Raw genomic sequence first — 14,724 nt, 5'->3', positions numbered from 1 at the left:
AAAAAAAAAAAAAAAAAAAAAAAAAAGAGGGGGTAGGAGAGTTGGGGGGGGAACAAACAACAAAAACACAGCTACAGACACCATTGCTCAAAAAAAACTGTATTTACAAGTAAGCTTAACAGACTCTCCTTTTGGGGTAAGATCAGTAAGACTGGAAAGCATGAGTCTAATAGAACTGCACATCCCCAGTCTCAATGATCCAAGTCTATTGTGGTTTTTGGCTTGGCTACGGCACAAATACTTGCTAATTACTCTGTTAGCAATGGATGAAATGGTCTTGCAGCTACAGTAAAATGGCACCTTCCCATGATCCAAAGACTGAGCAATCATATGCCCAATGATGCATTTTTTTCAGATAACATGACCAGCTGTGTTAGACATTTCAGTACATGTCCCCAGTATGTATTAATCTATTCATTTGGCATCTTAAATATTTTCAGCTACTTTCCTTTTGTATCATATGGAGCATCTCCTCTGAAAAGCATATGTTGTGTGTCCCTTACAGTCACAACAAAACCTTGACATTTATAGTATAACATTTTCAAAAGATGCAATCTTGTCTTATTTCTCTACCAAGCTGTTACGAGGCCTATTGTGTAAGAGTTAGAGCATAGTTTGGTTACAAAAGGGACTTGCCTATCTACACTAAGACAAAGACCACCTTTTTTGTTAAGTTTTAAAGAGAATCCTATGTTCCTAGAGCTAAAATGACAAGTCAAGTCATCAGCAAGGAAGTTCCCCATTGCCCGCCAGTGAGTGTATTTGAGTTTTGGGTAAACAGAATTATGTCAGGATTTCGAAAATGTAAGGACATTCAAGTTTTGCTGACTACAATATGTTTAGCAAAAGGAAAAGGTGTACATATTTTGTAGCGTATCTGAAGCTTATTCAGTGTATGGTAATATTTTTTGAGAACAGAAAGCAGGGCAGTAGCTCACCTTGGTTCCACTGAAAACTTCATTTACAATGCTTCGACATCTTTCTACAGCACCATCCCCATTAAACTCCAAAGCAACCACAGGGCCTAAAAGACAATTTTAGGTTTATTCCAAATGCTTTAGATTGCTCTCTTAAATGTAACATCCTTCATTTATGAAAAAACTTCATTCCATGAGCTTTCTTCATTCCTTGTGAAGCCTAAGTTTTCCAATGGGCACCTAAAAAGTTTGCACAAGCAGTCACCATAATTCTGGACAAGGATTAAAGCTATGGTTAACTGAGCTGTGAAAATACAAGAGCTGTCCAAGAAAAAAAGAATTGTCAGTCCATGTTGGAAAAGGAGCTGATACAGAAAAACTGTATAGGCAGATTCCACTTCCATTTCTTCAGAAAACAGAACACTGCAAAAAGACCAGGAAGTTATAAATTTGAGATGAAAAACTTACAAGATGGAAGATGTCTGTTAGGAACAGGAAGGAATTTTTGCCTGGAGTACAACTTGGCACAAGCTAGCTATCACATAGTATTAAACAGACCTCTTTCCAATTTCACCTTTAGATACGGTTCTCTTCAAATTCTATGAAAACAGATGCGTTTAAAAATATTTATCTGAAGGCCAGAGTTCACACACTCACATAATGGCTATTATAAGTGTAGGACAAAGAGCAATATGAGCTTATTTTGGGTTACTGTTACTAGAACTAAAACATACACTTACGTTGAGCCATTTGCTAGGGTTGTATTGGATTTATACAAATGGAAATACTTCAACACCCAGATACAAGTGTGAATGTATTCTCTTTGTTTTTAAATACTTTAACTATAGCCAACCACTATGGTTAATAATAAATTGGGATTCTATGCTGGTTTGCCCTTCAGAGTTCTGGCTTTTTTCCTCCTGATTTTCATATGCAAGATAACATGTGGGGGTGGTTCTCCAGCAGTGGTCATTCAACCTAGAAAGTCTGAGCACAGCTGATCTGCTTTGTAGGACAATGGGTGTGGCAGGATAGGACCAAGGGGTGCCGTGACCTCCCCTAGCACCCGTTACCTACCGTGCTAGATCAGGTCTTATGCACCCTCGCTATCTCGCCCGCCACGTCTTTGATGTTAATATGTTGAAGGGAGGCTGCCTTTCTAACCTTCCTTGGCACGGTGCCTTGATGTATCCTGGCTCTGCCTAGTTGCTCAGTGCCCTCCAACCTCTGGGCTGCACATGAGTCCCACAGTCACCTGTAGGCCCTCACGGGTCCCTGGACTCGTCCCCATTGTCTGCCTGTGCCCTCACGGGCGCCTCCTAGCTTCTCCTGCGCTCTCGCCCCACCAAGGCCTGTCCCGCCTTGCGATTCCCACAGCCCACACCGGGGCCTGTCCCGCCTTGCGATCAAGGCTCAGGTGGCCGTAGCTGTGCCTCGCCTCCAGACCTCCTTTCTAGGTCTTGCACCACACTGGGCTCCTCCCAATAACTGCCCACACTGGGGCCAGGGTCGGGACACCCCAAAACACAGCACCCTCTCCAGCACCAGGAACCCTGACACTACTGGGGAGCTCCCATGAGGCCTCCTCCAACCCCTACAGCCTCACCCGGTCCTCCGGTGTTACACAACAACAAAAACAGAAAACACAAAGCCCCTGGGTATAACGAAAATTCCAAACCAACCTGGCTATCCTTCATCCCTACCCCTGTCAGGGTTTTCTCCACCCAGTACCATCATGCTGACGCTGCTCAAGCCATCCGGCTTCTCCGCTATGCCTGCCCTGCTTGCTCCAGCAGAGCTCCACCTTCCTCGGCTGCCAGAGGGAAACTGACATTCCGGCCTCAACCTGGCTGTTTATAAAGGCCAGGCCCTGCCCCCTTCTAGTCAGCTGACCAGACTGGTTGCCCCGGCAACCTGCACCTGTGCTGCCCTGGTGACTGGCAGCTGAGCTCATACCACTGTTGTCAGTAGCAGGCACCTTAGTGCCCTGCTACAATGGGCAACATGCTTTGTCCAACCTGTTGATCTTGTGGAACACCAAGAGATGTGTTCCCTGCTTGCAGAAATGCGGCACGGGTAATCTCCATGGCACACCTCTGCTCTCAGGGCCAAAACTATCAATCATGTTATTCCCTAGGACCACATCAGAGAGAGTGTCAACTGCATCCCCAAGAACCGCCACCAAGAGAACCTGGGCAGGGACTCCCATCACTTCAGGGGCCTGATCCCACACTCCCCAGGAATGGGAATTCTTGGGGTGCACAGAATCAGGCCTCTGAAGCCCCACAAATGCTGTTGTCCACATTTTCTTGCCTTAAAAGCAAACAAACAATGGCTGCGAAATAGCAGCACAAAAATCATACCACCTGTGTCATGGCTCCAAATTTTGAGTATTTGTGACACAAGGGGCATGGATATCCGTTTGTTTTGCCTTAGTAAAAATGTTTATGGTGGCACAAAGGCAATGTCTGTTTACACCCTAATAGCATGCTCTTCAGTTGTCTGAAATAAGGTGTTTACGTCTGTTAGAGGCTTGCATATACTACAAGCTGCATTAGATCATCTAGGAAGAATGCAGACTTCAAAAAGCCTACCTGCAAGGGTCAGGGAAGTATTCATTCATCACTTCAGAACCAGATAAATAACTTCATTTAAGCCAAAAGGCCAAGAAGCCAGTATTAATCAAAATAAAATTATATATATATATATATCCAACAGTAGTCACTCCAACGGGCTCCAACTGTGTCTAAGGGGCAAGAGAATTAATTTCTTTCCTTCTTTCCTCAGCCTTTGTCTGAGAGAAGAGACTGACAAGGAGGGGGGAAAAAAAGTGAACATTAAGAAACTTTACCTTTTTCAAGCAATGGGATAAATTCAGATACACGCTGCTGAAAAACTCTTTGAGCATCCTCAGCTTTCATTGAAACTTCCTTAGTCTGAACCAATACAAAGCCTTTTCCAGTCATCTGTTTTTAAAAAAAAAAAAAAACCAAAAAAAAAAAAAAACCAAAAAAAAAAAAAAACCAAAAAAAAAAAAAAACCAAAAAAAAAAAAAAACCAAAAAAAAAAAAAAACCAAAAAAAAAAACAAACAAGCCTGAATTAAAAATGTTTAATGTTGTTACACATATAGGGACAGATACAGGGCCTTTTTTTGAAGCTGGAGCCCAAAGTATATGGTAGTATATTCAATACTATTCCCCTCAGAAAATTAAATCACTAGAGCAAAGTGACAAGCTATTTTTCCTCAAATTCCAATACAAAATGCTTTCTTCACCTTCATACTTCCTTATCCTCTCACTCTATTCATCCAATTCTGGCTTCTAGCCTTTTCTACCCAAAACTATTTGTTAACGTGATTTTTCCCCACCCTAATTTCAGGCTGCAAGACTTTGACTTTATGCGTGCTGAGTAGAGTCATTTTGCATATTGGCTTCTGTTCTACCCAGGAGAGCACACAAAACACCAGCAAACTCTCCCTATGTGTGAAGAAGCATGTTTGTGCCCAAAAGCTTGCAAAGAACAATTTTTCCCAACTATTTAGTTGGTCTAGTAAGAGATATCACATCTACCTAAAGAACCTTGTCTGCCTGGGTACAAGCAGATGCTAAAAACTAACTGGAAACAGGTATTCATTGCCTTTAAAAGTCAGCAAGTTTCCCTTTGAGCAATAAACCTAGCTCATGGACCTGCCTCCTCCTACTGCTTCATTTTACTACCACAAGGAGTCAGGAAGCAGTTACCAAACCCACATTTCCAGCAGAAGTCATAACTGGCATCTTATATTAAGAAGGACTACAAAAAGGAGTCCAAGAGTTCCAGTATTTCAACACTGGATGGAAAAGAATCAGTCATCTTTGAGGAATAGTTTAAACCAGTGGTGCTCAGCTTTTGGCCCAACAGGCCAGATGAGTGACATGGGGCTAGTACACGAGCTAGATCAAGCTTCATGCCTCAGCACTGGACCCTGAGGCTCAACACCACCCCTCCCCTCCCACAAGCCTGGGATCAGGCCCTGGGGCCCAGCACCACCTGCTCCTGCCCCAGCATTCCAGGAGTAGACTCTGGGAGACTACACTGCCCCTTCCTGAGCCCCTACACCACGGTTAGGTCCTGGGGCCCCACACCACTCCTGCCCAGCCCTATGCACATCCATACATATAGGGTGTGGGGCTTTCCAGAGGTCTGTAAATTTGGTGCCACCACCCCACCACCTCCCTGCAGGCTGGATGACACAGCACTACAGACCAGATCTGCCCACAGGCCAGCAGCTGAGAAACGCTGGTTTAAGCAATATCTTGTTTTGGTGCGTCACTGTTCTCCCACAACCTGCCGTTCCATGAACTCCTCACAAATTCTTTTCTTGGGTAGCAATTTTCTTGTAGGGGAAACATGATTTTTCTATAAAAACCAAAACAAAACAAAAAAAAAAACTTTCCACTAAAAGAGATACATAACATTAAGATATAACTGGAAGGTCAGATAAGCATGTCTTCAGGTCAGGTATCTCTGTGTGCGCTTTAATCAGAGTGGCCCCAAGAGCTGCTCTTAATTAAAAGCACCTGAGTGTCTCATGCATCAGCATACCCATGCTCAAAAGCGGCCTTGGGGGCACTTTAACTAAAGCTCATCAAATGAGCTTTAGTTAAAGCACCCTCACCATCATTTTTAAGCGTGGGGACACTGATACACAATATGCTGGAGTCTGCTAGAGTGTGGTAATTACCACGTTCCAGCAGACTTGATTATAGTGCATCAAAGCAGCCTTACTGCTTGTGTATAGGTACCCACAGAGATGAAGCCTAGCTCACACATTTCTCCCTCCACTGGCACTATAGATAACTTGCTGCCTCTTCTTACAATGCAAGCCAGATTTAATTTTTTTTTTTTAAATCAAAAACAAAAGGATAAGGAATTTACCTAATAAAAGTGGGATTTACTTTTACATTTATCTTCCATGCATATGGAGTTTGGAGAGGAGCACTGTCCTAACAATATGCATAATGAAGCATTCAGCTGTTCTATCAGGATCCTGCCTTTGCTGCTGATAATGTACGTAACATAGGCTGCATAGTGAGACTGACGTACTAGCATTTTCACTCTGCTGCACCTACTGGGGGGAACAAACAAAAACAAATAAACAAACAAAAAACTTAGGGTAAAAAAACAGGCACTGAATTTGCTGGGGAGCAAGCCCTTTGTCTTGGGATCCTATGGACTTATAAACCTTTTGTCCCACTTAAGTACTCGTGAGGCATGCAAGATAAAATTGTGCTAGTACTTTGCCCCAGGACAACTGCTGTGTAGTTCCAGCTCAAACTACAACGTGTGTAAAGGGCTGTGTCAGACCCCTTTGATCAGAGTCAAAACATGGGACAAATCAGAACTGCCTTAAGTGAGAGGTCTGTTCATACCCACAGGGCAACTGGGGTACATGCACATAGATCTCAAAACCCAATTATCAGTGATGTACTGAATAAACTGAACTCCTGCTCTCCTGGGACAGTCATAAGCACCTAAATCTGTAAAAAAATGAACGTATGCAAAATATAAGGTTGCCAAGTTTCAAAATGTTTCCAATGAAGCAAAACTACATCCTAAAAAATGTGTTAGTAGACATTCAGAAGCAAGACACTAACTTCCCAATTTAGTTTATCTGATATTGCAGGAAATGCAAAGCTTACTAAAGTTCAAGCTACAGCAGACAGAAAATGGTTGCTTACTTCATCAATTAACTTTCTGGCATTTGCTGTTGTGTAGTCACCAGCAAACAATACTGCCAAACATGATTCATCACTGCTCTTCTGCCTTTGTCCCCTAGTTATTGGAATGATGCTCCTTGTGGCATCTGTAGAAATTCTGACTCCTTTCAATTCTTCAGAAGTTGGCAGAGGGACAAAATCCTGAACTGCAGCATCTTCAGGCAGAAGACTCCAATTGTTTTCTCCTGACACAGGTGTGAAGTCATGGATGTTGCTCCACGTGTTATTGAAGATACTAAGGCCTGCATCTTTGAACTGTAAAGCCAGCTCCGGATAGTAGAACTGGAAACAGCCAAATTTCATGCCTGTGGAAGACTCAATAATGGGTTGGGTAGCACAGCACAAGAACACCTCCAACTTTCTGCAGTCCCGGGTGCGAAACTGTTGGCAGGCCACTATGCACTTGCAGTCTTTGCAGTCACGGAAAAACACACTGCCTTTTATGGGTCCTAAAAAGATTCGGCAGTTTGTACAGTCATCAATAGTGATGGTAGCAGAATGATCAAAGATGTAGATGTTACAGTTCTCACACTCTTGAAGGACAAATTGTTGTCCTGCAACTTTTCCAGGTAAGCGGCCCACAGTTTCATCTTTAAGTCCAGAAAACGTATAGTCTTTCGGATCAACCTAGAAATTAAAAAAAAAAAGTTAATTTAGCTTTATAAAGAATAACATAGTAGTTGGTATTAAAAACCTCCCTCTCCCACACTAGTTAGCTTCAATAGCAAGAGACTGAAGTGTCACAGAATTGTTCAGGACTCGCATATTGAGAAGAGACCTGTGTCTCAGATTTTGTTCAAGATGATCTTTTAGTTAGTACCCTGAGAAAAGATTACTGGTTTCAATTCCTGGCCAATGCTCAGTCAGACACCCTGCACAAATCTACAACAGCCTGCAAATGAGTTTTTCATCTAAAATTAAAATAGTTACCTCTCCTTCCCTTCCATTTGTGAAAGAAACTGTTAGGTCTTTCAGAAAAGGTCTCATCTCATGATATTTTTGTACAATGGACTCCCACATCCTGCTGTGATACAAGTTATTAGCAATGAATGACTAACATCCTCTGAAAACCCTAGGTTGCCGTCTCTGACCTTGTCATCTTTCTTGGTCATTATCTTGCCCACCTCTCCCCTAATACTCATAAAAAAAAAAAGAGCTATGTATAAGATGAGCCTTTGTAAAGCTTGTTAACAAGTTGCCTTTCCAGACTGTAATATTACTGAGCAGATTTGCAACATAAGGCATGGCCCTCTTCCTAGGTTAATATATGCTCTGGTATTCTTGAAGTAACTGCCATTATAGTGGCCACGCACTAGCAACTTTCATTTACCCTGCTCTATATCTTGCTTTAATTGACACTGAAACCAAACACTGCTATGCAAGGTCACCTGTCCACCCTATATAAAAAAAAAAACAAAAAACCAAATATTAGAAACCTGTTGATCTCTGCAGACAGGACTTCTTACACAATAAAAATAACTGAATAGTCAGCCATAATTTATTCTTTAGAAGAGAGCTTGAGTAGAGAGAGTGAGCAAATGGAAAAAGCATACTACCAGGGGTCAACCACCTGTAGGCCTCTGGGTTTGAATGTGGTCCAAGAAGATGCGACTTAACTCAGTCTAGCACAGGTTTGGGCAAAGGCAGCTGTGCTGAGCCACCCAACCCCTCCGCAGCCCTCCCTGCCTGTGCTTACCCAGCCCCTCTTCAACACAGGTATCTGCAGAAAAATTAAGTCCAGACATCTTGGACATTCCCGGGGGTGAATATTTGCAACCTGCAGAGCCACAAGCTCCTGCATCCAGTAGCAAAAAGGGTTCTAAGTCCTGCACTATACTACGTTCTACGCAAAATATTCAGTTTGGAAGAAATAAGAATATTAACATTTTCCAAAACAGCTTCAACTCTGCCCTTTTCTGTGAGCACATTAAGATAGCATCTTACAACACCTAACACAGAGATATCTAACATTATACATACAGTCTTACATATGCAAGACGACTTCAGAAAACTGCTATTTTCTGCCCCCGTAAAACCAGGTCAATTTGACAGCCTTGGAGAATTTTCTAAAGCCAATAAGAGGGTGAGACTCGCATGATCAGATTTATGACTAATAAATCCCATTTTCTGACCCTCCAACAGTAATACTCTAAAAATGGACACAAGGTTACATAGAAAATGTTAGCAAGAATGCAATGGATGTGAGCAAGCCTAAAACTCACAAATGTGTTTTGCAGAGTATCCTTCTCCCCCACTCCAACCTTCTTATTTGGACAGTTTGAATGATTTACCCTGACTAGGCACTATCAAATTATTGAAAGTCTTTGTGATGAATAAAGAAAAAATTATTTCCTTATGTGTAAACAAACAAAAACCCTAGAGGGAAAAAGTTAGTTAGATGGAGTTTTAAACAGCCACTAAGAAGTATGTTTATAGTACTTAAAGGAGAAGCAACAAGTTGTCCAGATTTTGTAAGCCAGGAATAAGCTCCCGAGTTAGAGGCAGTCATAACTGGTACATGTTCACATGACAGCATGGGATAGAGCATGCACAGCTGAAGCTCCCTGCCACTGCATGCCACCAAAGCCCCATATCTTTGGTCCAGATACAATGACTCCATGAGCCATAAGTTTCCTGTTTTAAATCATACTGCCAGGCTGTAAGAAAGGCCACTCTACAACAAGAATAGCCTTACTTTCAGAACAGCGTTACTACAAGCCCTTCAGGGCAAGGATTGTATTCTATTTGCACAGAGCTTTGTACCAGGAGACCCATTTAGCTGACCAGCAGCTACACATTTAGCTGCGCAGACCCCACACAGCCTCCTAGAGAAGCCAAAGGAGTGGAAATGAACAAGGCAAATCATACCTTGATCCTTGCCACAATGGTATGGAAGCATTACCAACTAGCCTAGCTGACTTCTGCACATTTACATTACAGTAATTCTATAGGTCAGGAAAGCCCTTTCATTGGGAAAGAAACAGATGAAGACTAGGGATGTCAAACTCGCCACCTGGCCAAGGCTGGATCTGGATTGCAGGGCTCCTTGTGGGCCAAATCCAGCTCAGGACACTGAGTGGGTCTGACAGCAGCAGTTCCAGCTCCCACCTGATGACAAGCATTTCAGGCCAGGGTGGCAGCTCTGGTACAGAGTACACGGTAGCAACAGCTCCAGTTACAGCACACACAGGCAGGGCTGGGGATGCAGTGGTGACTATGGGCAAAGTGGCCAGACGGTAACCTGAGCTATGTCAGCCCTCACTCACCCTCCTGATCCCAAATCACCATGTCTAAAAATTCTGCAGTAGGCCACTCCCTGTAACCCCAAAACCATGTCCCCCAACTGCCAGTGGCCTGTAGCTTTGCAGATCTGGCCTGTGGGCCAGATGTTTGACACCCCTGACCTATACCAGAGAGACCCATCTCAGAATTTTTTTCCCCAAATGCACAACGCCAGTCTGCCCACTACTACTGCAACCAAAGAAAAACATGAAAAAGGTATGAGAAGAGATGACCATGATGGATGCAGTGCAGAAGCAGGGGACACACTATGATGTACTGCATGTTACAGTTTCAAATTTAAAATTCTGGGCAGGTTTGGTAAGAATATTATTTTAGGTGCACTAGAGGGCAGCAAAGGACTTGCAAGATTCATTGAGAGAAGTAATCAAGACCATGTTAATCCATCAAATGACATCACATAAAATATTCTGGGTCACTTCAGGAGAAAAATATTATTGCTTAAAATAGAGCATGTAGTAACAAAAGAGATGCTTCTCCTAAAAATGGGAAGATGGAAGTTTTGACTTCTGCTATTTACCCTGAGCCTATGTCCATAAATTGGCTTACCAAAAAAAATAGCTTTCAGAACTTCTGTTATTTTGGTCTGTTCTGAAACTTCATTAAATTGTGTGAAAATACACACTTCAATATACTCTTTTCTCTTCTAGTTTCACACAGGTCTTTTACAAGCGTGTGATAGCTGACTGACCTATTAGTTATACACTGGCATCAGCTGATAGGAACTTACAGGAAATGCATCTCAATCACTTAGTCATGATCAGGCAGCCTTCTGTATATGTTACAACTGAACGAACAGTTTACACATTTCCTGACTTGAGTGCCTAGCTGTGCTTCTTAAATGTAGGAATCTTAAAATACAAGAACCATACAGCCATAGAACATTGTTGTGACTTTAATTAAACTTGATTTTATTTTGTCACGGCCCTGAGAAATATGTCAATTCCTATTACAGAAATATTGCAGAGCAAAAAACCCCCATATAGACAGAAAATTAGCTTTACTCAAACTAGGATAAGTGGAAACATCCTGCACAGAATTTTTATTATGACAAAGATTAGCTTTTGCCCATGCAGAAATTTCAGCATCTTGGAAGGCAGCCTGGAGAACAAGTGTATTAGCAATTAAAATGAATGCTTTCTGTACACAAGTAGTTTTGTGGGAGGAAAAACTATATTAAAAAAAAGTTTAAAATAAACCTCAGATGGAAAGTATTCTAGCAAAAGCTAAAATTTATGTTAAATGGTTAAAAAAAATTCCCGATTTTTCTAAGTTATCTTTAAAAAGGGTTACTACTGCAGATATCTGAAGTTTCTCTAAAAAGAAAACTTACATGCAAGCTACACAGGAGAAGCTGTAAGACTACAAAATGCTGCCACATGCAAAAAGCAAAGTTTAGGAAATTTTCACAACTCTCCTGTTATAAAAGATTTTTGTAACAGCAGGAAGTTAGATATTCAGAAGTGCTGACCAAGCAATGTTAAAAAAAAAAGTCAGTCTGGAATACACACACTAATGAAAACATTAGGCCATTCAGCAGAGGCTCATGCATAATTCAGTTTCCTCACCGCTCAACTTTCTGATGCGAGGTCCAACAGGTTTTGATTTAGCAGCAACCATGATTTAGCAGCTGTTGAACACAACTATCACTAACCAATTAAAATTAAATGGTCAAATCCATCTTGAACCTGGCAACAACTTAGCAGTAGTTACCTATTCAACAGCAAATAAAGCTAGGTAGGGAGAGAAGGGATACACAGACTTAAAATTCAGCCTTACACACTTGACTTACTCGTTTGTACCCTGGGTTCTACACCAAGAGCAGAAGTGTCATAGGTCAATCATCCAATAGGGTGAAACAAATGAGAATTTCATCCATAACATTTCAATATCTAAACAGGGATTTTTAAGAGCTATGCCAACAGGTCTCCCCATCCTTTGCATCCAAGCACATATTAGATCATGTCAGCGAGCAACTCTATGAGATGGGAATTTCTAGCAAGTTAAGCACATGCCACTGTAAGATGCCTTTTGTACTACTTTTGCCAGCAGGAAGCTAACGAGGGAGGAGAATTAAGGCAAGGCCTGTAGAGAGAGGTTATTTAATATTGCTATGTTGTGGCAGAGCACTGTCTCTGTCTACCTGTGGATCCAGGCACTTCTGGGATTACAAGCTGACACTTCCGTTAATGCAGCCCAATATGTTGTTAGCTTTTTGGCAACAAAAGCACACTGCTGGCTCATATGCAGCTTATGGTCTACTGAGGAGGGACAAAATGCGGCCCGCCAGGCCATTCTATCTGGCCTGTGGGGCCCCTAAAAGATTTAGAAAATTAATATTAATCTGCCCTGGGCTGCCTGTCATGCGGCCCTCGATGGCTTGCCAAAACTCAGTAAGCAGCCCTCTGCCCAAAATAATTGCCCACCCCTGGTCTTCTGTAACCTCCGGGTCCTTCTCAGCAGTACTGCAACCTAGTCACACACTGGGGAGCAAGTATTTTGTATATGCAATTATTCTGTCCCAATGACAAATGCAACATCTGGCCAAGTTTCCAACCCTCCACAATCCCAGTGCTCTGCTCTCCTCCCCAAAAGCAAGGGGAAGGAGAGACAGAAGATAAACAAGCAGCAGGGTCTACACCCCCTACCAATTTCTATGGTGGCTTGCAGGGAGATCCTTCAGCCTTGCCTCCAATGCAAGAAGAAGGGGCTGATTAGGGACAGATCCCCCCACAAAGACAAGTTTTGTAACACTAGAAAAACATCATCTGGAGGGGTCTGGAGGCATAAGGAAGAAAAGGATCACGAAGATGCAGAAGTAACTGTCTTAGTCATTAGTGTGCACAGCCTCTCCCCTTGGAGAAGCTTCTGCATATTCTCACTGTTTATCAGGAAGTAAAAGCATCCCACTCCCCCCACAAAAAAAGGGGTGAAGAGTTCCAAGGTGAAGGGCTGAAGTATTCTGTCAGTGGTTTTCAAGCTGTGGTCTGCAGACTGTGTTTAAGGGGTCTGTGAAAGATAACTATGATCTATCTAAAGTATGTAAATACTCACACTTATAATTCAAAGGGATCTACACCTCCATTCTACATTTTTTAGGCATCCACAACTGAAAAAAAAGGTTGAAAACCTTCACATTCTATGCAAATACAGCTTAAAAGGAACTATAAGGAACAAATTCTTGCTTCAGTCACATACAGCTTCAAGTACTGTATTTACTGAAACCCAATATGAAGACATTTCCCCCCACCACCACACCCATCTCTTGGATTCCAGTACAAGAAGGTGAGGGGGAGGGGGCAGGTGGATGCTGCAATAGTGGCAGCTCCAGCCAGGTTCCAGGGTCCAGTCTGGAGCTGCCAGTTGCTAGGCCAGGCAGGGGTCGGAACAAACAAATGCTCTGAGCCCAAGACTGGAGTGGGACCAGGGCCTGACAGAATCAGTGCCACCACTGCTCCAGGACCCAGAGTGGGGGATGGGAGGGGAGCAGGGGCAGGCAGCAGGAAGGCCAGGCTGCTAGACCTCCCTACCTCCCCTTGCTGCAGCAATGAGGGGGACAAATTTAAGACCACCTCCCAATAATTAGATTCTATACGTGGAAAATTATAACAAATTTAAAATGTTTTAAATTGAGAAGTATCTTTGTTTTTGGTAAATATGGTAGTAGATTTAAATAATCCATACAAAGAAAGTGTGAAGGATGCAATGGATGTGCTTTAATTGAATACATTTTAATATTTCCATGTTAATGGACACTTGGCAAGCCATAACAAGGATGCCTGTATAGGCCAATTGTATACGCGTTCCAAAGAGGAGTATGCCAAACTATGTATCACGATTAGTCTCTCTCATTAAGTGTGTAGGCTGTAGCTATGGCAGTGAGAACAATATTCCCCTGATAATTATCTGTTCAATAGCAGACAAAGTCCTTAGAGCTTTATGAAACAAGACTCCAACCCCAATGCAAGACATATGCAACAGTTATGTGGCACTCATATACGTGCATTTGATAGGTCTGTGAAACACTCACATTTTCATTGGTGCCACCAAGACAAGAAAACCCCTCAAGGAAGGTTTATGGAAGGGGTGCTCCATGTATCATTAACTAGAGATTATAATATAAAGGTCAGAGAACTACTGTCCCAAACAACTCAGGGAATAGGGTAATATTCAACGATCAGAGCAGTTCAATATGAAACAGGTAATAATATTAGAAGCAGGCTGATTTGGTCAAAAGGCTCTTCTAGATGTCTAAAGAACTGTTTTATCATATCTCAAAATCATGGTGTCAGCTGAAATTCAGGCTCAAATGGATACTTTTCCCAATCTAGGAACAGGGATCCAGTAAACTGGAAAACAATAGAAGTGCTAGCCCTAAAATATTTAAAGGCAAAACTGTTATGGAATCAGTCTGTGAATCAAAATCTAGATACTGACATGAACTCACTGACACCTGATAAAAAATAAATATGAATATAGGCCATATAAAATAAAATAAAATAAAAAAAGCTTACTGCTCAAAAAGAAGGATCTCAGATGCTTGCAGTCAGTTGGATCAGTATAATAGCATGAGTTTCATAGTAGCTAGGGTCAGGAGGGACCTGAACAGATCACCTAGCCTGACCCCCTGCCACAGGCAGGAATGAATGCTGGGTTCACAAGACCCCAGACAGGTGATCATCCAACCTCCTCTTGAATTTGCCCAAGGTAGGGGCAAGGACCACTTCCCTGGGAAGCTGGTTCCAG

The 14,724-nt window shown here is 42.3% G+C and overlaps 1 protein-coding gene across 1 annotated transcript in view; it reads right to left on the bottom strand.

Annotated features, from left to right (window-relative positions):
• Positions 1 to 14,724, bottom strand: part of RP2 (retinitis pigmentosa 2 (X-linked recessive)) — a 28,940-nt gene that overhangs the window by 2,438 nt on the left and 11,778 nt on the right. The window contains exons 2-4 of the mRNA XM_019525098.1: positions 6,640 to 7,305; positions 3,769 to 3,883; positions 939 to 1,024 (exon numbers count right to left, since the gene is read on the bottom strand). Coding sequence (XP_019380643.1) covers positions 939 to 1,024; positions 3,769 to 3,883; positions 6,640 to 7,305 — 867 coding nt within the window. The remainder of the gene's footprint in view (positions 1 to 938; positions 1,025 to 3,768; positions 3,884 to 6,639; positions 7,306 to 14,724) is intronic.

The sequence above is a fragment of the Gavialis gangeticus genome, unplaced genomic scaffold (genome assembly GCF_001723915.1).
Source record: "Gavialis gangeticus isolate Ggan-Ray unplaced genomic scaffold, GavGan_comp1, whole genome shotgun sequence".
NCBI lineage: Eukaryota > Metazoa > Chordata > Crocodylia > Gavialidae > Gavialis > Gavialis gangeticus.
The sequence above is the reverse complement of the archived record's forward strand: the minus strand, read 5'-3'. Positions and strand labels throughout refer to the sequence as shown.